This window comes from Oxyura jamaicensis, chromosome 1, assembly GCF_011077185.1.
Source record: "Oxyura jamaicensis isolate SHBP4307 breed ruddy duck chromosome 1, BPBGC_Ojam_1.0, whole genome shotgun sequence".
NCBI classification, from domain to species: Eukaryota; Metazoa; Chordata; class Aves; order Anseriformes; family Anatidae; genus Oxyura; species Oxyura jamaicensis.
Window position 1 is genome coordinate 85,553,777 of NC_048893.1, and position 23,367 is coordinate 85,577,143.

At 47.3% G+C, this 23,367-nt stretch overlaps 1 protein-coding gene across 1 annotated transcript in view; it reads right to left on the bottom strand.

Annotated features, from left to right (window-relative positions):
- Nucleotides 1-310: 310 nt before the first annotated feature.
- The window catches only part of GAP43 (growth associated protein 43), a 59,706-nt gene continuing 36,649 nt past the window's right edge, over nucleotides 311-23,367 (bottom strand). Inside the window, exon 3 of the mRNA XM_035314834.1 lies at nucleotides 311-6,231. Coding sequence (XP_035170725.1) covers nucleotides 6,143-6,231 — 89 coding nt within the window. The 3' untranslated portion in view covers nucleotides 311-6,142. The remainder of the gene's footprint in view (nucleotides 6,232-23,367) is intronic.

Sequence of the window (23,367 nt, forward strand, 5' to 3'; positions counted from 1 at the left end):
TGTTTCTTATTATAAAAATATCTAGTACTTCTTCATGGAGAGACCACATCTTGCATCAGGCCTATGTCTTCTACCTCAATAGATAGTTAAAAACAGTAAAACATACCAGGCCTTTTACGTAACCCTGCCATTTTAGCATAGCTTTTTACCCAGAGAGAATAAGTAGAAGGCATTTCTTTCCACAGCAGCATGACTTGACTGGGAAGGTCGAGGGAAAATGGAACGAGATTTTTCATAAAAGTACTGTAAATCCACACAAGTGAGAAACTTCTATTCCAGGAGCAAATAACTGCACACAACTACACGTATATATAAGTGAGAGACTTTATTTGAACCAATTTTTCAAATACAGACATCTGTATTATTCTCACTTCTTGGGAATGTTTTCTGCTCAGTTTCGAAGCTTGCAACCTTAGGACAATATTCAGGACATATGTGTACATTAGATCTCTGCAGATGGACACATTCATAATGCACAAGTACAATGAGTGAGAGACTCTTTCCAGATCCTCACACAAGAGCATCGGAAATGGGCCGCTCTAATTGTCAAGTTCTGCTCTTATTAGCCTCCAGACAAGTCACAGTTCTTTATACTCTCTAGGCTGTAGCCTTCTTCTTCAGGCCCTGATTTACCACTGTGTTACTTCAGCTGTATGCCAGTGTAACTCCTCAAAATAGGGCTTAGGTGATGCATAGGGATGTGTTTTGTTCATTGGGAACAGGCATGAGCAGAAAAACCAAGCTATTAGATGAACGGCTATCCTAGGATTTTCTTTTGTGAGAGCAGTCTAGGTCTCGGGCTGGGATTTTGGGAAGTGACCGGTGGTTCTGAGTGTGTAATTCACGAATCGTGATGTTCGGGTCATACGGGGGACCTGCAGATCGGGCCCCAGTAAGGTGTCTCTAAGTTGGGCACTCGAGATGTGAGCCACTCGGTCACTAGCCTGTTCTGCAAATCTCGGCCTTCACCTCTTCTTCCAAGTATTGCTCAACAGAGGAATGTAGTAATAAAGCATTGTAGGTAAGAATGCAGGCTCGCACATGACCTGAGATCAACACCCTGAAGAATGGATAGAGGGTAGTGTTTTCAGGACCACCTAAATGACTCATGATCTGAAGCTCCATTTTCAAAAAACCTCTGGAGAAGTTTAGGCCTGAGCCCCCCATGTTGCTGCAAGGAGGATCTTGGACATCCTTCGGGATCTGGGCCCTAGGAGCATAAGCCTCTTTGAAAGCCAACAAAATGCATAATCTTAAGCACCCATGTCACTTAGGTTATTCTGAAAACTGTACCCTATATACATATGGGTAGATAAGGGGCAGACTTTCACAGGCACAAGTGGCAGTTAGACATGTAACTCCCATTGATTTTTTTCCCCCTCGGGGACCTGGAAAATCCCCCCCGAGGAGATGAATCCTCCTCTCGCATTATTTTCACACCAGATTAACACCACTGGTTCCAGTGGAGCGACTCCTGAGTTACCCCGGTGTGAGCGAGAGGAGAACCAGTCCTGAGGTGCTCTAAATATCCAGTGAAAGTGCTAATGTGGCAATGCAGAAAAGCAGGGGATCTGAGCACAGGCCTGGAAGAAGACCCCACCACCACTGCCCCATGTCACTGAGCTGCAGGTGGTCACTAAAGGGACATCTTGGCCAACAGGGACCGCAAGAACATTCACTCAGACCCTTTCGTCCGCCTCTGCAAACCACAAACGCTCCGTTTCCCTCCTAAGACACCTACAACAAACACCAGACCTTCGGTACAAAAAGCCTCATGTGCTACAGGGTGCCACTCGCAGAGCGCAGGAAAAAAGGAAAAAACTGTGACCTCCGGGGAGTTTGGTATCAGCTACCTCCTTCTATTTTTTTTCCTTCTTTCCCTTCCTTTCTAAACCCCTCTCCTCTGGTCATGGCCATTTCTTTCCTTTAGAGTCACACGTTCCCCAAGTGATGGTGCTTGTGCAGTCACCAGAGGTGGGCTCCATCTAACTGAGGCCTCTCACGGGGCTGCATTAGGGTTTGGGGCTTGAAAATACGGGGTCTGAAGGGATCCCAGCAGGATGCACCTCTCCTCCCGTTGGATTGCAGCTCGCGGTGGAGCTTCTTGGCTGATGCAATGGTTGCAAGGGCCGTGGGGTTTTGATGTGCTACCAGTGCAGACAGTCCGTGGATGCCACAAAGCAGACCAAATTCATGCGAATGATTTGCGGCATCGATGGGGTGGGGGTGGAGGGGTTATGGTTTGGATTTCTTTACACTTTTCCAAGGCTTAATCTAGATGAGGTGAAATATCAAGAGCTGGCCTACAGCTGTTAGGAGCATGCGGTATAGGTGTGGGTCACTAGCATATCTTACTACAGAGGCATAAAAACAGCCCCTCTTGGACTCAGCACTGTACATGAGGTCAGGAACCATCCTCCCAGCAGGAGTCACTCTGACATCCTCTTCCCTCACCATGCAAAAAGTAACAACCACAGACACCTCCAGGCAAGAGAGATACTCCTCCGGGAAGGAGGAACAGATACATACTCCCTGGGGAATTCGTGTTGGTTGTTGCATCAGGAGCAGTAGTAGAAAAACTGCAGCTACTCAGTGGGTACTCTTTGCTCCCCTCTTAACTTCTGGGACCTCCTGCCTCTCGTGCTGCTCTTAGCTCACTTGATACCCTGCTAGAAAAACTGTTCCTCAAATAACCCTGTTCTTCTTCCAATTTCCGTCCCATGCTACATCCTTTGTACTGTTTCCTTTCAGCCTTTAAAAATCTGGCTGAAGAGGCAACTCAAGGAAATCCAAATGCTTTTCTCTGCTCTCTTCCTGTACCCTGAAGACAGCCCAGCTTCCTATACAAATCTTGTGTACTACACATTAAACCACCCCATGCTCAAGGCAAGGGTTTGTCTGTGCGCTCTCTCTCTCACGCTCTCTTTGCCCTGACTCTCTGGCAGGATCAGGGCATGGTACAATAAGAAAGATAGGGGGGGTGCTTGGTTACAGCCAGTAATTTCAAACTGGAACCAAGGGAGAGGAATTAGTACTTGGATTTTTTAGGTTTGCAGTTGGTAACCACATACCCCGTTCTCTTTGTAGGGGGGGAGAAACAAAACACAAAACCTTACCCTTTGTTCTCTAAGCAACATGGCAAAGTATGTTCTTACAAATGGTGGCAAAACACACGTGATGCCCCAGCCGTCAGCCAAGGGGGAGGCAACATGCGAAATGCAAAGATAAAACGTCCCCAGGGAGAGAAAAATGCTTCTGTTTATCAAGGAGGGAGGAAGGTCTATGTCCAGAAGGACACGAGAGGCAGTTTTCTTTTCCTTCTAAAGTAAAAAATACTAATAATGGAATGGAGGCAAGATGAAAGATTTGGGATCTGAAGTCAGAAGAGCAAGGACCCCAAGCGGTCCTTGCAGACACGGACAAGACAGTCCTTAAGAAAGCCCTTTTAAATGGTCATGACAGGAGATGAGGCCAAATAAAAGCTGTGCTCTCTCCTTCCTGCCTCCTGCCAAACACCTCTCCCACCAATCCTGAGAGCTGAACCTCAGTTCTCTCCATGCACTCACTGCTAGAGACACGGGGCATCTGCAACCTCCCGGCCGGGCACCTGGTGTGCTATGAACAGCAAACATACTCTGCGCCTCTCCTCCTTTGCCTCGGCCCCCGTGTCCCTCCCCATACACCATCCGCCCCCCGCCGCGCCCACGGCAGGGACGGGCAGGCTCGTGAGACCTGACATACGGTCCAAGCAATGCCTGATGTCCGCGCTACATTTGCTGAATTGAGGTCAGGCTGGAAGGTGTCTCAGGGTTTACTACCCATCATGACATGGGAATATTAGCATATATATCGTTTATGAAGTATGACACAATACCTATCTGTCAGTCAGCCCATCTTTCTACCTATTGAGTCTGTCTAATCTACTTTAGCTAGCTACGTTTCACTATCTCTATCAATCACCTATTGCTCCATATTACCTAATTTCTTCCTGTCTCTCTCTCATCTTTTTCACTCTAACCTTTCTTACTCTAGCTATACTCCCCTCTCTCTCCCTATCATCCATCTATCCGCTCTAAAATCTTTTTCTCCCTCCTCTCTCTAATCCCTGTTTTTTTTTTTTTTTTTAAATCTCTGTCCAATCTCTCTCCCACTCTCTCTTTCCCTCTCCTTTTTAATCTTCCCACTCTCTCTCTCTCTCTTATTTCCACACAAGGCCAGGAAGCGCATGGAAAAGAACCCTGGCGCGTTTTGATGGCACTTCCAGTGAGCGGTCTACGTTCAAAGCCATCCTCTCTGAGGAGACACCATTCATCTTTTCTCCCTATTTCCAACAAAGAGATGGAGGAGAAGAAAGGAGTCAGGGAGGGAGGGCCGGCCAGCCCTCCGAAGGCTGCGGGGCTGCTGCTCCGAGCACTGGCCAGCAAGGCCAGCTGTCAGCAGACCCGTTTTTTGGTGTTATCGCTGTGAGGCCAATTTAATCCTGGTCCTGCCAACTGTATTTATGGGAATACTGTGGGGTACGCTGGCTATCGTTGCCAATGCAGCCAGGGAACCTTGCAATAGCTGTGGAAAAACGTGGAAAAACTTGGGCCTTTACTGAGCCTTTAGGAAAAGGCTTTAAAAAGACCCTTTTCCCCTTAATACATATGAAATGTTTGCTCTCACCAAGAGACCCTGGGCCCAGCAGGTGCTCAGTGGGCACCAGGGACAATTTTGTACCCTGTGGGCCGTGGCTGTGGAGGTTCACGAGGTGGTGCAACGCTGCCATGACAGGCCTCGGCTACTCTTCCAGACAGCTGCGGGGAAAGGCCATAAAGCCCAGGCCCACACCAGAGCTGGTTGAATAAACCCAGGTTTCGCTAGGCAGCAGGACAGAGAAATTTCTCCAAGCGCTGTCAGCTGGCTCTTACGCCGCCAGACCATGCCCTGGCTGCACAGCTATTAATGCACTGGCCCGATTCCTGTTGCCAAACAGAACATTTTTGGAGGACCATGCCACGTTGCTCAACAACTCCAACTCCAGAGAGGGGTGAGGACCAGTGGGGCCCCTCCTGGCCCTTGGTACATCCCCTGGCACCTTGGGGCCTCAGCGTAGACCAAAGCTGGTGCCTCAGCTGGGACCCATGGGGCTACTCCGAGGTCGCCATGCTCCTCTGAATCAGGACCTAGGGGCCTCCTAGAGGGGCACATGCTTTGTTCTTTCCCAAGGCTGATTTTGCTACTTCCATTATTTATGTTAATGCCTCACTCGGCGCTGATCCCTCACTCAAAATCCAAGTCTGAGGTCCCCTAAAAATCCCCTTGGTGATGCCAGGGAGGGCGGTTGGTCACTGACCAGTGGCGGAGCGGTGGCTGAGGAGCAGAGTGGGGCCAGGCAACAAGAGGCCCACCAAGACCCGTCTGTGTACGCAGGCCAGAGGGTGTACGGCAGCATAGAAATGCGACACGGCGGTGTTAATGATCATTATTCTCATTTATTATAATTATTGTTCAGTTTGAAAAAGGAGCCTGGAGCCAAGCATTACGCTAATTGGCACATATTTTTTTTGTTCTAGTTCTGAAAACAAACTGGGGTTTGGTATTATTTTTCATTCGTTTGTTTTTCTTTCGTTCATTCCATCACATTGAAAAAGGAAGAAAAGGATTATTATTATTTTTTTTTTCCTGTTTTGCTTTTGTTTTAACTCACTCGGTAAGTCTGGACTCCTCAGATGAACGGAACATTGCACACACACACACTTGGAGAAGAGAGAGAGGAGAGAGAGAGAGAGAGCGCTCGTGGTGGGCAGACAGACACACGCACGCGCCAGGTCAAAGAACTCTGATACAGTGCAAGAATTTTCCCAAAATGATTGGATCATCATTACCAAAAAACTCGCCATAACAACACCAAGAAACAAAGAAATGTTTAAGCCACACTGTTTGACTGGGATTTTTCCTGCTTTTTTTTTTTTTTTTCTTTTTTTTTTTTTTCTTTAAATGTTTGCCACACAGAGAGAAAAAGGGTTTAAGTGGGAATGGGAGAGGGACGGACAGGCTCACAGATGTGAGCAGGAAGAGGGGAGATCGAGATTGGGGTGGGAAGGAAGGATAGAGGATAGGGGGAGGGAGGGAGGGGCAATGGGGAGTCATTTCTTAATGTTCAGGCATTTTCTTGGTCCGCCTTGCTCTCTTCTTCTTTCACCTCTTCCTGCTGGGCACTTTCAGTAGGTTTGGTTTCTTCTACAGCATCTAGTAGGGAAAGAGATGGTCCAGGGTTAGTCAGCCATGATCTACAGCATCCTGCGCATGCACACAGCCATTGCATGTCCAACTGCATGGCTTCAGGCTTCTCTCTTCCCAAAGTGACCAGGTCTCACAGTTCCTGGCATCTCTGTGCATGGGAAGAACGTGCCAGGGCTCAGCCTAGCAGACGAGCACACGGCTCTCACAAAATGCCTCCAGCCCCACCAGAATGCCTCCAGCCCCACCATGTGCAACCAGAATGCAACAATCATTCATTTCATCACACATACCAATGAAGCCCTTGGCTTATGTGCTAAAATCAGCTAGATCAGATACCTGTATTACCTTTTTATTGAAACTACTGGCTGTGCCAACCACCATGGAGTTGTTGCCCCCTAATGTCTGCTACTGACCCTCCCAGCTGAGTCTTAAAGATGTCATGAAGAGAAAACTCTGCCTGCACTCGAATCTTTTAAGACCCAGAGGGGAAAAAATAATAATAACCTGTAATTCAGACTTCTCTTACACCAAACAGAGGTCTAGAGAAATGTCTTTATGCCTTCAAGAACAGGACTCAGGAAGCTGTCGCTGTCTCCAGTTTTCTGGGCTCTCTTTTCAAAGGCAGAGCTGCCCCAGGGGGAAGCAATGGATGTAACTTGAGGCTGGGTCTGCCTGTCAGTCAGACACCTTGCACCAGCATACTGTTTGCAAGTTAAAATGAACGCTAGTAGCAATCCCACAACAAAGAACCAGACAGGGAATCAACACTGGGACAGCCAGGAGGGACAAAGCAAACTGAGTACCACTCAAGCTGGAATGATCTTGCTGTTGGGCTCATCCAGTCTAAGACACCATGCACCCTTATTTTTTTCTGAATTATTGCTGACCAGCTCTCATCCTCTTTGGATCAGGCTATACTGGCGTGTCCCTGACCCTCTTTCAGAAGCAACACTAAGGTCTGTGCACCGTGTGGATTGGTTTCCACAAGTGAAGGCGATGGTTCAGCCAGTAGAATAATGCACAAGGGTTTAGTGCACTGGAGTGGCTGGTCTGCTCTATATCCCCTTTTCTCCCCATTCCTCACTGACTGCCCCTCAAACCACACACATGTTGTGGAGAAGTCAAGCAAGCAGCATTATTCCCGATTTGGGATAAAAAATGGAGAAAAGAAGCAAGTGCCAATGGCCTGGGTGGTTAAGGAAGGAGTACAAGATTGGTATGTCACATACCTCAGTGCTGGCGCTTGATATACCTCCACAGCATCACTGGGCCTCTCGTGGTCATTCATAGTGGGCTCAGGGGTCTCTTTGAACCAGCCAGTTCCTGGCTTCTGTGATGGGCTATCAGATTATGTTGTACCAGCAAATAAAATGGGCCAGGGACTGCTCTCTGGCCCTGAGGCCAGCTGGCACCACACAGCTCATGTCCATATGGCTCAACTCTTGCTCTCCCGAATGAGGGTGGATGTGTCCGGGAGCTGTCTGGGGCAAAGCTAATTGGCATATTCAAAACACACACCATGGCCAATGCTGTCAGCTTAACAATATTCATGCTCACATGCCTATGTTTATTTTGTGAGGATTAGCATCCCCACACCCATATTTAGCATTAGTCAGATTGCTAACCGGGATACAAATCTTTCCTGACTGAGACCATTTATTCATTCTTGCCTGGTCCATTCGATGCCATCAGATGGCAGGCTTGTATTTGCTTCCAGCACTGCCAGCAGGTGCTGCAATTCTCACTTCCCTGTCCCCCTCCGCTCCTCAGCCGCTCATTTATATGCTTTCCTATGCACCATTTCCATATGGATCACCTTTGAGGTGTGTGTATCTTCCCACCCTGAATCAACTGTGCTAACTGCTCTACTTCTGGACCTTCAAATAACTTTTGTTTTAGTGAACTCCAGCTGCTGATTTTACAAACAGTCTGTGGGAACATCTCCATCACCCAATACCATGGCCTGAGCCCCAGCACCTGCAATTCCCTGTCAGCGAAAGCTCTGCACTTGCTTTCCCTTGACATTGAGCAGCAAAACAGAATTATATTCAAAGACTCCTTCTATATATAGTACAGCTACAACCACGAACCAAAACCAAAATAGGTTATTGATTAAAATAGGATCCAATTATAGTCGGAAGGCAAAGCAAGCTAACTTGCACCAGTTTGGTTAATTTTCCTGAATGATTAAATCTCTGCAGAGGGAGGGGAATCCTTTTAATCCTGCTCTTCTCCAAGGCATTAGTAGCAGGACACATGTTGAACTATGGAGCTGAGAGTATGCATGACCATCCACACCTAAATGTTAGCCAGCAGCTGCGCTAGGAGGCTCTGAGACATCCTAGTAAGACAAAATGTCTGCTTTCCCATACATTAATGCAAGATGAATGAAAGATCATCAAAGGATGGGCAACACAGCTTAAGGAACACAAGACCCAGCCACTGCATTTCACTATATTTAAAACTTTCTTCATCTTCTTAGTGAAAACCTGCACAGGTTTTAACCAGGACTCCCCAAAGCCTCCTCAAGACTACACAACAGAAGGGCTCCTAATGCAGTAAGCACAGGACAGACACAGGGAGGACGTGAATACCTGCTGTTATGCTGAGAGCCTTGTCCAAGCAATATAGAGGGTTAGGTCACACAGATGTCCCCATTGCAATAGCAGTTAAAACTGGGGTCCTGCTCCTACAGTAGTCCTAGTGACATGGGCAGGAACCTGGATGCATTCAAAGTGGGGGAGCTGGCAATCTCAGAGCAACATGGAATAGCTCACAGTGCTTCCTGTGCTGTTCTTGCTCTTAGGATAAGCAGATAGACTGAAACATGATCTTCTGCCATGTTATGTTCCCTGTTGGCTCGCCACAGCGGCAGATATGATTTCCAGGGAATGCCCCTGGCACCCAGAGGCTCCTGGCTGGCAGAGGAGCCTTTCTGCTCCCGCTGCTCTTCTCTGGGGAGCAGCTGGTGGTAGGCAGAGCCTGCACTGACTTCTGCCATGGCTGAAATAGCCTGGACTGACTCCGAGGTCAAGGAGCACCAGAAAGCCTATGAAGTCACTTCACCACATATTTAAGTCCTGTGCAGAACAGGGAGGGATCAGACAACCGAAACACTGGACACATGGCAAAGTCAAGCCAATTTCCACCTTTGTGGATGGCCCAAAATATAAACAAGAAGTCTATCTTTCTGACGAGAACTATCAAGCAAAATTCAGCCAGCCATTCTTCCTCTTTTCTTTTTTCTTTCCTTTTTTTTTTTTTTTTCTTGCATGGTTTTGAAGCAGTGAGGGGAAATAGCATACACACAGGTGCACCCTGCTGCCACTAAGCTTTGTCTTACTTCCTAGCAGCTTTAGCATCATTTCATTGATCTCTAGAACAAGGGAAAAGAAGCAACCTGGTGTTATTATTCTGTAATGAACTTCAGACAGAGGTAACATCACAAAGGATAAACAACCCAGCATAAAAAATGAAGTTCAAGCTGTGGCACTGCTAAATCATAGCAGTGAAAGAAGAGGATTCTCTTTCTGCAATGGGAGCATGGTAGCACAACCCTACTGACATCGGGGCCAGCTAATAGTGGTTTCTGATTCACAAGAAGAGGTGAGACAGTTTGTCTGACTCACCCTTCACCACTTTGTTTGATGCAGCATGGTCTCCAGGGTTTTCTCCAACCTAGTTTTCAGCGTCCCAGAAAAGGGCTGTTAGGTGTCCCTGGGGAGATTATTAGATAGCTATCCTGGGGGATTTCATAGATCAGAGAGGATCTTTCTTACATTTTTTTGTTTGTTTGTTTGTTTTTACCTGATACTAGGCTTGATTTCCCACTTCCTTGAACTCTGGGCTGTCGCAGCTGTTGGTTTGTAGCAGCCAGTCTGTTCACAGACAAAACTGTACTGTACAGCCTTGGCATTGCACATTCACTTTGCACTTTGTTGGACTAGGTGTAAAAGGTGACAAGAAAGCAGGTGAGAATTCAGGACATTTATGTGAAGTGTTCTGTCTCCTGCTTGAGGAACAACCGCATGTCATTCCAGGTAGACAAATTTTCAGCTGTCTAAAGCTGGCCCCTTCTGAATGCACCACTTTTGTGAGACCTCCTGCAAGATGAGAGTCCCCTGTGTCCTCTCACAAGGGAGAGAACAAGGAAGAGGCAGTGAGTTATTTTTAAGTTGGACCTGGACTGGGGCAGCACAGAGAGATCACGAAACGGGAAAGTTGAAGATAACAGGCATCTTACCTATGATCAGGCATCTATGCACAGACATCTCCAGCTGGTCTTCTCACTCTGTGCTCCCTTTCCAAGCAGTGGAAAGAAAACCAAAATTTTTAAGACTATTAACCTAAGCTACTTAGATGCCTACTTTAGGACAAGAGGAGCTGCAGCCAGGGAACACCCATGTCTTTATCAAGTGAAGGTGTTTAGCACGGGTGCAGACATCCACATTTGTTCTAGAGCATCCCAGCCACAGAGACAAAGCAAAAAGAAGGGCCCAGGCTCAAAAAATGAGAAAACAACATGTGCATGCATTGAAGAAACAGTACAGGAGGGAAGGCTGAGATGTAATATTAAGCAAAATAAGACTCAGGAGGGGTTTGCATCGCAGCTTCAACCTTTGTTTTAATCTTTCTAAATCTATGGTGATTTCCTCAGTCCAAATCATCCTCTAGCATGAGATAATTTGGCATTGGCAATGAGCATCCATGAGCTGAGCTGCCACCAAACCTGCTTCATTTGAGCATGCTGGGTGGGGCAGCCTCAAGCTGAGAAACATTTGGGGAAGCCTCAGACAAACCTTAGGCTGTGACCGTGCAAGTGCTTAAGGGATAGAGCTGTTTGGTGGGAGAGGCTAAAGTGTGTTTGCTTCTCAGCTTAAGGGTCTGTATCAAGAGGTGCCTCAAACCTACAGATCCAACAGGTACCTTACAGGGAATTGTAAGTGCCTTGCCCACAGAAGAGAAATGATACAGAAATGAATTACAGATCCATGCTGAAATAGGGTCTTAGAGAGCTCCTGCCCTTCAGCACTCCATTTATTTCCTGCAAAGGGTGAGAATGATGTCTGTGAGCCCTGCTGGTGAGCAAATGCCTCGAACATATGCAGCTCTGGTTGCTGTAAAGCTGAGGCAGGCACGCAGGCAGCAGTATTGCTGGGTGGTGGCACTTCCAGCTGCCTTTGCCTGTGCTGCGCTCTAATGGCTGAGCGTGCAGGCTCCTCTCCAAGTCTCTCCACTGCCCTACATTAGAGAAATTAGGTTGAGTGGATTTCCGGGTAAAACACTGTCTCTTGGGACCTGCCCAGCTCCCGTCTGACTTGCCAAGATTAATTAAATCAGAGCAGACATCAGCTTATGACCATAGTAGCAGTAACCTCTCTGCTGATCATTTCTTTTGTGGCTGGTGGCTTGGGTTTTGTTTTCCTTTTCCTCTCTGTTCCACTGCAGATCTTTAAATTACCACAGCTGATGCCAAGATAAAAGAAATTGCACAAACACTCTGGGACTCCACTACAGATGCAGGGATTTTGCTTTTGCTGCTTTCCCACTGTTTGCATAATTATTGCTGATATTGATTGTGCTGCTAGAACATGCCTTTGTGCTAAAGCATTGCCCATGTCTCCTCAACCGCTGCTCTTTCTCTATCATCAGCCACAATGTGGGTCCTTTTGCCATGCTCACTCCTTCCCCCCTCCGCCCTCTGCCAGCTGTAGCTTGGCCAGAGATGGAACTGAAAACCTGTGCCTTGTCTGGTCTCCTCCTATTTACTTCCAAATATTAATCCGGGTCTTGCTGCCCTGTTATAAGCAGCCTTCGTTTGCTCTGTTTAGAGACATTTTTTGGAGGATAAGGAATGCTGCAAGGCCCCATTTGAAATCCATGACCTAAGCATCTCCTAGTTTTAACGACATTTGGGTCCAGATTTCGATCCAGGCTTCACAGCTTGATTCATCTGTCCCGATCCATCTGTCCTCCTAGCCAGCCAGGAGCCAGTTCCAGGCAGACAATGGTAGGTCTGAGACTGCTGAAACAAGATGCAGTTCGGGTTCAGAGCTGTTGCTTATGCAGTTCCCTTCCCGATCCAAGTTAGCCCATTGCAGTCAGCCCTGCGATGTGCCATACACGGTGCTAAAATCCTACGCCCTTCCTGCTCGCTGCTTCTGAAAACTGACAGATTTTCGCTGGCCCAGCAAAACGCTGAGAAGTGAAGCAGCCGGGGATTTTGGATGAGTGGCTGTGCCTGGCCCAGGGGGCTGAACTGCACCATTTCTCCCAACCTCCTCACTTGCTACAGATGGACCCAGGGTGCTACATGGTTCCTGTGAGCCCTGGGGGTCTCGATGAGCACGCGGCACCTGGGAGACCTGCATCCCCTCAGCAAAACCTGCAAGAAGGTGGTGGGGTGGGATGTCCCCACGGCAAATAGTAGGCAGGAGGTCCAGGAGAGCTGCCCAGTAACTGCTGAAAAGAAGCAGGCAAAGAAGCAGGAAATTGGGGGTAATATGTGTTGTGCTCATAGACACTGCAGACAAAGTGGACATGGGACATACTGGAGGTGAGGGATAAGACATGGCCCGTTATGGTTGAAACATAAAGGTGAATATGGCCACAACACATGGCATTATGGGCCTCCCACTCCTGGACCACCTCATCTCTGTTTCAGCCCATGCCTGCCAACCTCCTTTGCACCAGCAGAGAGAGAATAACAACTCCTGCCAGTCCCATGGCTGACGACTTTGGTCCAAGCTTGGACAGCCACCTCTTTCCCCGATCCTACTCAATCCTCAGAGGACAGCCAGCCCCAGACCTGTCGCCCCAGCTGCCTTTGCACCTTGTCAGGCTGCCGAGCCAGTGGCTGAGGGATTTCCCCTCTCTCCCCTCCCTCCCGGTGCCTTTGGTCCCCAGCACCGCGGAAATCCCACCGTGCGTCGGCATCCTGCAAGGGTGGGAAGGGGGGGAGCGGAGCTGGGGGTGCATGGCAGCGGGGAGGGGGTGCCGAGGGAGTCAGGCTCCCGGCTCCATTGCGAAGCATCTTTCACAGTGTCTAGACACCAGCTGCCGAGTTGCCATGGAAACTCCCAACTTGGGCTGCCGGGCGGGAGCGGAGAGGTCTCCAGAGACATGGGAGTGGTGGAGGACGCGGGTGGAGAGAGGAGAGGGGGGATGTTCCTCGCGAATGTGAGGTGTCAACCCTGTTACAGCTACATTTGCAAATATTTTTGCTTCCTGAGGAATGGGAAAGGAGCGGCTCTCCTCCCTCCCGGTGCCGTTTCCTTCCCACATGCATGGATGCAGCCAAGCCTGAAGGCTGAGACAAATGTCACGCCTGCTGCTGGCAGGTGTTTTATTCCTGCCTAGTGCCTGCACTTTTGGCCCAGACTTCCCATGCACAGTACCTATATTGAGGCCATTGCAATCCAGCTAGGATTGGAAGAAGCCTTTGGGAGTGGTTAGGTTTTTCAGGCCGTGAGCTCTCCTGCAACACCACCTCTTTCTCGGCTGCCATCACTGTTACAGGCAAATGTAGCCCAAGGTGTTCGCACTGCTTGACTTTCCAGCGGGGTAATGTACTGGTCTTTTTAGATAAAATATCCAGATCATACAGGATATATACATATACATACAGATCAGGTAGGCTATACAAACCAAATCATACATTTATGACAAACACGGACCTTTATGAAGGTAAAGAGCTGTCTCCATTGCAGCCTTCCCAAATTGCTACAGGCAGACAGCAATGTAAGCACTGGTCTTCATCACTGCAACAATGGCCTAACTCACAATCATGGAAGTATTTAATTTTTGTGGCATCCCAGCAAGGAAAGCAAAGGCTTTTGTCTGCATTTTAGAGAGAGCACAGTATGAAGAGCTGGGCTGTGGCCACACAAGATCCTGTGGTGTACCCAGGTGGTTGAGTCTCCTCAGTTCTTCGTTCCAGCCTCAGCCAGCTCCTCTGCACACAGCACCACTTTCAATAGGTGCGGCACTTTGGTCCTGGTACTCAGCAAAAAAGGCCTGTGATTTCTGAAATTCCACAAAGTCCTAATTTCAGGCCAAAATGGTGCAGCAATCTCAGTAATATCCCCACAAGCCATCACAAGATGGGAGGTAGAAGAACAGCATTCATTACCTTACCTCCCTGAAACAGAAAGACCTGAGGAGAAATAACCCACCAGTTGTTTGCTCTTCACCTCCCTTACCCCTGTAGATTTCACATAGGTCCTGCAGACCATAAAGGCTACCTTTTTTAATTCCTTAAATACCTTGTGATTCGAACAGCTTGAATACAGATATTTTTACTGGCTTCCAGCTGTGGAATGTAACACTTGGCAGCTGTTCTTGGCTTATGCATTGAAAAACAAGAAGTCCCCATCTCATGCAACAATATTCTGTTGTGTCACCCAACAGAAACAGAGTGCATGTTAAGAGAGAGCACCAGGGGCGTGACAAGATGCACCCGTTTATTCTTTAGCCTCTTTACTGTGATTGCCCAATGGGATCATAGGGGAGAAATCAGAGGCAAGATAAGAAGCAATGGAAACACCACATGAGCTAAAGGTGGCCTTACTGAAGTGACTGATAGTGATTGCCATATAGCCAGGACAATCCCAGAAAACTAATTAATTCAGGGAGTGAAGCTTACAGCAATCTGGGGATGGAGGTGCACATTTGGATAGTTCTGGCAGATGCACAGAGAGTAGCACAGTGAGTGACAGCTCTGCTGATCAGCCTGGCAATTGCGGTAGGATCAGTAGGGGAAGAAAAATGAACCCAAAACAATGGCAGCCTGCTGGCATTCATGCACTGCTGATCCTGAAATAAAGAGGGCTCAGGACAGGAAGGAAACGTGCAGTGCCGGAGCCTTTGGGTTCTCAGTCTACAGCTCCCACCTTGTCACATAGGACAGGCTGTGAGGTTGCTCTCTTCCCCTGCCTCAGCAAAGTTGCTTAGGGAAAAGAGGCCAGAGGAGGAAATCTTCCATAATTGCAGCAAAAAGGTCTAGAAATTCCTTCGGTGCATCCAGAATTAATGTGCTGCTCCTCCCCTTGTTCTCCTCCCCCTTCAGCTGTCAGTGACAGGGAAACAAATTGCTGCAGCCCTTACTACAAACCACACTCCCGCCTCCCTTCCCCCAGACCAAAAGACATGTGCCATTCATAAGCAGCCTGACTGCTGGTCTCCATTATTAAACCCTAGAAGGCTGATAAATTGGGGATTCATGGAGCCTGCAAGCCTCCAACAACCCAGATTGCCATGGAAACCAAAGGCAGCCTCCATCTCTAGCAGAAGTGATATTGATCTAGCTGAAGGCAGGGAATTACAATCAAGGAGAGGATATAAAATGTCTCTTTTTCTCCCCTTTGCCATCCTCCCATATTGTGCTGAAACGAAAGAGAAATTTCATTTAGAGATCGTTAGTTTGTTTCAGTCCATCTTCATACACCAAGGCTCTGAAAATCGGATGCTAAAATGAATTAAATGCCTGTTGTCAGGCCTTCCACAGCCATCTTGTCAATAACTGTCCCCAGCCGTTGCAACATCAACATCACAAGCTCTTTGCATCAAGATATTATTAATATTTCCCATATGCACAGCTGGTGTGCGCACATGTAGGATCCCAACGTGTTTGTGCAGAACGGGCACCAAAACACAGCTGCAGCTCTCTGGGGGGCATTTCAGGCTTAATGTTATTCCCACCAAAGCTACTGGGAGCCTTTGCTGCTTGTTTCAACATGAGGATGTCACCACGCAGGTTCTGACAGCCTGGATGTAGGAAGAGGAATTTTGAACCATGAACACATGTGGGGAAATCCCCACTCAGAGAAAACGTGGAGTGGCAGTGCTGGTGCAGAGCAAGCCTCCTCTCAACCCCAAATCCATTATCTGGGACTGCTTAATCACGGCCTTCCAGGGGTGGAAAGAGCAGGATTCACAGCACTCATCCTGAAAAGCTGGATGGACAACTGGGCACCTTCCTAGCTCACATCACAAAAGCCTGATCCTCCCTGGTTTGTGACCTCACGGATTACATCTGTGGGGTGTGGTCGATGGCAGGTTGAATATAAGCCAGCAGCGTGCCCTGGCAGCCAGAAGGGCCAACGCTACCCTGGGGTGCATCAGGCGCAGCACTGCTAGCGGGCTGAGGTAAGGGATTGTCTCTGTTTTGCGCTGCTGCAGCCTCGCCTCCAGTATTGTGTGCAGGTCTGGGCACCACAGTGAGGAGGACATAAAACTATTAGAGAGTGTCCAAAGGAGGGCTGTGAGGACGGTGAAGGGTCTGGAGGGGGGGAATATGTATGAGGAACGGTTGAGGTCCTTGGTTTGTTCAGCCCAGAGCAGAGCTGGCTGAGGGGAGGCCTCATGGCAGCCTGCAGCTCATTCACGAGGGGACAGCGACAGGACCCGAGGGAAAGGCGTGGAGCTGGGACAGGGGAGGAACAATCCTGGGAAATCTGTTCCTGTGAAGGGGCAGTAGCTAGCATCAATAGTTCTGGGTTTAGTTCAAATAAGGGAGTGGTTTTTACCCTCTGCCAGGTTGCCTTCTTCAGGAGGGACTTTCCATCCTCCAAACTTTCTGAGCTCTGCACCTAGTGCATCTGGGGGCTGCCCCACAGTAGTCATCTTGGTTTAATTGCAGTTCTCTAAAGCAGTTCAATCAGAAGGGTAATTAATTGATTAATGAGGGCACCCAGCAGGTCGGCTGCAAATGCTGGGGACACCTCCTAAGGGCACAGCGTGTTAGCCCCATGTCTTGTGCACAGCCAGGTTACACCACGCAAAACGCTGGAGCAGGAGGCTCATCTGGGTTGAGTGGGAAAACTGAAGCTCTGTGGTGGGAAAAGCACCCATTCAGGGTGCTAAGATGGCCCTCTATTGAGCTAGCCTACACTTCTCTCCCTCATCAAAGGACATTTCAGCAGTGCAGTGGGTCTCTCCTTGCTGACACTGCCAGCCCAGGTGGCCTTGCTTCGGCTGTGGAGCCAAGGGGCAGCCACTTGCCCACCACCTCTCACATTGCCAAAGTCTGCCACAAAGCCCAGCTGTGTTGTGAGTTATCACAGCTCCACTTGCAGAGCTCCAAGTTCTTACTCAGGGTGAAGCAGCCTGTACCCTCACCTTGGGCATCATCATTTTGATGACAACCATCACAGAAACCAGCTTTATCTGAGGCAAGAACTTGACCGGGCGTGAGCTGCTCTGAAATTGCACTGAAGCAGAGGCAGTGGCACCTCACCAGTTTGTACTCATGTCTCCCCTGGTCCTCTGGCTGATACTATTCACTGCAAAGGTCCTTGGCTCAGGTCCTGCATGGCAGTCACAAAGAGATGTTGTGGGATTTCTACGTGAATGAACACATTTCTCTCACTCTTCCTCTCCTGATGGAGCTGTTCCACTTCCATAAATCATTAAATATTCATTGGGCCAGAGGAGAAGATTGGCTCCGTAGCCTGGCTGTGAGGGCATTCATCTTGAATGGGGGAGACCAAGCTCTGCATCCCAGCCTCAGTAAATAATAAATAATTTATACAAAATGGAACAGCTCCAGCAGGAAGCATCAGGGGAAACATTGCCCAGCATAGCCAGCAGCCCAGTGGTTTGCTTGTTAAGCTCCCTGGATTTCAGCTTCCCTCTGTAGGTCATGGGCCCATCTTCCGTCCCCTTCAGGGAGTACCTGACCCTCACATACTAGCTACTATAAAAGCTGGCAAGAGTTTCTCTTACTACTTTCATCTAGAAATACCACCATTGGGATGTACTGGTATGTTACGTTCATTACTGACAAATTAAGGGGTTCTTTAATGAAGACAAGTTTCACAGAAAAAAAAAAAAAATAGCCTGGCAGGACTCAGACGCTCTGCATGGAGGTAGTCTGAGCTGCAACGAGTCTCAAGCCCTCTATTTGGTAGAAACACGTGTGTTTTGCTAGAAACCAGTACAAGTGTACTATATCAGTTAGGAATGGCTGGAATTTTCTCTTTGTTCCCCGAGGTAAAAATCAGTGACTCCATCCATCTTTCTCACAGTCATTTGGCCTCAGCCACGAAGGAGGTTGCTAGCCTGAGGCAGAAAGAAACGTTTTCTTTCTCATTTCGTGTGTCTTTATTGAGTGCAATGAACAGTACTGGGCTGGCATCTCTTAAGACCAAAGCCTGCCGTTCATCCACAGAACTGGTGCTATTCAGTGGCAGTGCTGTGCCTTTCTCCTCAGTGACTTGCTGCTGGGCAGCAGGTGTGTTCAGGAGAGGTTGTGTCATGGACAGGAGGTCAAGTTTAGTCCCTGTGCCTGGCACTGTGTCTGTTCACACTGATCAGTCTCCAGATTAAGGCTTGACAGGTAGTGCAGGGATAGGTTTGTTCAAACAGTACCTTCAGCCCCAAATAAAATCCTAAAGGCATGTGTCAAAACTGCTTACACTGTTGAAGGATCTTTTAGTTACTGGTCCCACTGACTTGCAAACCTGCAGTACCCTGAATGTCCATGGCACATAGTAGGAGCTGTACACCGGGACAGGATGACCAGGTATGGTACGGAGATCTTGTGCCAGCGCATACTCTCTGTTTGGCAATAAAGTTACTTCCTTTCACTGCGCTTTGACCATCTGGATCCCTAACATAACAGTTGAATAACAGACTGTAGACAAAGGAGCAGACAATTTCTGGAGTGAACATTACAGCAGCCTCTGATCAGGCCCCATCAATGCAGATTTCTAAGTTTCTACCTCTTCCAACCACAAGGGAAAGCAGAAGGCCAGCGTTACAATATTGCACTGAGCACCACACAGGGAAAGAAACATACAGATCATTTGCAAGCAGATCTGAAATGAAGACCACAGACTCCTTCAACTTGCATATCTTCCTGAAGTGCAGCTTGGCAGAGTCCAGCCCAGGACTGGGTCTCCAGTGGCTTAGCTCTTGTTTCAGTATTGATGACTGAAGATTACTCTGAATCCTTTACAACACCCATGCTGAAATGACATCTGAAATCCTCGCCTTACATAAACTGGTGAGGCTAGATTTCAGCCATTTAGACTTAGCTACAGCTGGTGAGTATTGCCTCCAAACAGGCTCTAAAAGATGGAAGTAAGGATGGAGGAAGAAGGGAAGCTTAGAGAAAAATTTGAGGATAGGCGAAACAAGCTGTCAAGGCTGGAATACCTACTCTTTTATTTCTAGGTCCAGACCCAGTGTGGGGAAGGAATATTACACTTATCAAAAAACTAGGCAGTTGTGGACTTAGTCCACACAAGCTTGCATTCAATCTTTCCTCCACCTTCTTAGAGACTTCTGTCTTTTCCAAATCAACAGGTGCCCAAATCCCTTAAGAACAGCAAAGACGTTTTTAAAAATACCTTTCACTGCTCCAACTTTAATTATTTTTATTTTATCCAATTTTTCATCTCTTCAAGTAGTTATCCAGTAAAGTCTTTGAAACATTTTTCACAGCTGCTAGGACAGTTCTGCCAAAGTCAGCAGCACTGGGGAATGCTACTGCAGACTGCTCATGGCTCTCGCTCCTGCTCTCCCACCCCTTTCCTTGTCCTTGCAATGCATTGTCAGTTACGGTTCTGCAGCACTGCACCATTTTAGCATAGGGATTTGGACGCCCTCCCAAATGTTAGAAAAATTTTCTTCTTCATTAAGCCCTGTGGGTTACAGGTAATGTCCAGTCATCATTACTAGCATTCCCAATTACTGTGTCTTGCTGAAGGAAGATGGAGAGGTTGAATCGTGTCTTACACCTTCTGTTTTCTTTTGTAATGAAAAGAGGACTCATTTGCTGTTGCCTTAAGGTACAACTGGAAAGTGAGTGGTCTTTTGAACACTGGATAATTGGGACCTTATGACCTCTATCTAAGACTTATTTACATGAAGCCTTGAGTCTCACTTTTCCTGTCTTTAGGAGAACAGCATTTTCCTTTGCATCTCTGGGCCCTGTCCAGGTTTCTGTAGTTCTCTTCCTGACTACTCTGATGCCCTGCAAAGGGCAGGTGTCCAACTCCTGGCTGCCAGGACGTCAGATGAAATTTTCAGCTCTGTTTCAGTGTCCCATGCTGACAGTGACGTCATTAAAGACACAGAAAAGAAGAAGATGCATTTCCACAGACCACATATTTACAACTGGAGATGATAAAACCAAGACCTTTTATATGGTACAGAACATTAGAGCTAAAAGGTATGCAAAGGGGAATCTTCAGCAAGGAATACATTAACTTTATGCATCTCGTCTATTTCCTGCCTGAAAGACATTCAATACCAAGAGAGAAAAGCTAGGGAATGAGGAAACCCTCCTTTATGTCAAGCTTGCAGTTTGAATGCAGTCTTGAGAAATATACTGTGCTTAAAGACCTGTTCAAGTAGAGCTAGCCTGAGTCAGGCTTTTGGGCAGTCTATTGGTGGTCCAGAACTGAAGGTGGAACCTAGCCCAGATAGCTGATGCCAGTACCTGTCCTCATGCCAACCACTGACTTGTAGACCTCCTGCCACTGCCTATGTTTCTTTGGTTCTCTTGGCCATTGCCCAATCACACAACCATGTGTAAAAATATAATATCTGTATGGTGCTTTTACAAAAAGGATAACTTTCAAGTCCATGATGGACCTGGATGTCATTGCAGTCATCCATGGTCATTGGGTAGCTGTGTTCAAAAAGCCAAGATAATAGTGTGCCTAAGGACTGGGATGAGGAAAAAAAAGAGAAGAAATAATGCCTTTCTGGAAATACATGTATACAAGTACAGCCTCTTCTGGACTGTATACAATGTATACAGTGTTTGTCACCCATCTCATAAAGGACATTTGTAGATTTAAGAGATTTAAGTTCATCAAAAAGCAACAAAGATGCTAAGAAGCCTGGGAATGCTTTCACACAAAAAGCAATTGAAAACATTGCTTGTGTTTTTGTCAGGAAAGATAGAAATAGCAAGGCCTATGGTACTACGCCATCTGTGCATATGCACATACAATATGATGCTATATACGATGAGCAACAGTGTAAAGTAGGGCTATCAGAAGCTTTTGTTCTTTCTCTGATGAACATAAGTAAAGAAAGATACTTAAGGCAATGGTGGCCATTTTATTGGTGATCTTTCTAGCCATTGTACACTTGGTTGGAGTTGGGAAAGCTGTTAACACTTAGTCAGATATCGTGCATTTATATATGCCATGTAAAACCCCTGTTATAATTAGTATCAAGAGATAATACATCACTTTTTAACTGTTAAACCAAATTCTAGGTGACAGAGAACAGGGATGGACCCTAGCTGTAGAGGGGCAGTTTATCCCAAATCTGCCTACAGCAGTATTTGGTGCTAGCCACAGCTAGACAAGTACGGTGAATGGATGTTAGGTCTGACCTGCCTTGGCAGTTCTTATGCTCTTCTGCATGGACCCACAGTCCCTTAGGAGCACAACTTCACCTTGCCAGACTCCACAGAGCTGCTGCAGAGATTGGAAGTGATCACTGAACTGCCACTGACCATCCAGTGTTAATGCAGCTATCATACAGCACTCGAGGAACGTCTAACTAATCTGATCGTGCTGACCTAGTGAACTTTTCCAGTCCCATCCCTCAGTGCACGACAGTTGTCTGTACCACAGGGCTAGTACTGCTGTCTTGGAGCTGTAAATTCCAGCTGATACTCTGCAAGCTTATATATGTCTGAAAAGCTCAGCCTACTTGATCCTAGCATAAAGAGATGACACTGGTGGTGGTGCAGAGCACTGCTGGCAGCTACAGCCAACAGCTGCCACTTCAGTTTCATTGTCTGTCTGTCTGCTCTGTTCACTGGTATGCTAACTGAACTTTTCTCACCTGCAAATCTGGCTATCATTTATGGCAGAAAGGCCATAAATCCATGTGGGGATTTTGGAGCATTTTCTGGAGATGGTCTGAGGGCAGTTGTAGTGGGTCACTGCAGAAGACATTTAACAAAGAGACTGATTTCATGCAGAATCTAGGCTGAATTTAATCATGGGCCTTGTCTGTAGAGATTAGTGTGTTAGTGTGAGAGACCACTATATAACAAAAGCACATACCGTGACATCAGTATGCACTGCCTTTAGCAATACCGTCTGTAGAGCTCCTTCCTGTGGAGATGTGTAAGAGTGTTAACACCCTCAGCAAACCCCACTGTATGCACCATCTAGAAAGTTCAGTACCGTACAGGTATGAGACCACTAACTTTGCTCACATAGAAAAATGCTATAAAGATGTGAAGAAGAGTGAGGCTGCCCAACCTCCCAGTGGACAGGAACTCTGCACAGCATGCTGTGATCATTGAGGGGGGACTCTTCTGATACTGCAACAGCTGTGATCACGTACGATTGCTGTCATCTTTTGTATAATTTCCATCCTCACAAAATAAACCACTTAACCACCCTTGACTGTCCACACCTTTCTTGCTGAGGTCCCAAAAGAACCAGTACCCCCTTAGTCCGAAACAATGATTAATTTGCTCTCCTCAGAAGGCATTTTCCAAAGTCAGCCCACACCCTGTCATCAGTAAATATGCTTAGCACCACCTAGGATTTCATTAAAAGAGGTCAGATCCTGCTTTACCAATAGCACTGCTTGCACCTTTACTGGGTAAGGAACATCTCATTTAGAAAAAGCAAACCTGAGGCACTCATGGGACCAGAGACCATATTTCACTCTGCAAGAGAAGAGGAAATCCTGCACCTGCTGCAGGTGGTGTGTAAGTTTCCTGTTCTCTGGAAAACTGTGACATTCTGCTTTTTTCACTCTGCCCCTCACAAGTTTATCTGAATCAATTTGCAGGCTCTGAAATACATATACAACACATGTACCCATCTAGGCACAATGCAAAGGTTAAAAATTTCAAAGCAGCTGAGGACTAGGCACATACTTTGTCATCTTTCAGCATGTTCCGGGTAACCTAAATTGCATTTATATTCTTACTTTTTTGCTTGAGTAGTACTACAGAAAAGAAAATGCTGGCATGCATGCTTAGAGTTGTTCCCTCTGGGGCAGTCACAGGAAGACGGGTGCATTTGCATTGCTTTCTTCAGCTGCCAGGTGTAGCATCAGAGATAAGCTCTAGTGAAACAGGCATGGCAGTGAGGGTGTTCTGTCTCCTGCCAGCTACCCATGGGCCAAGACTAAAACTCCAGTTATACAACC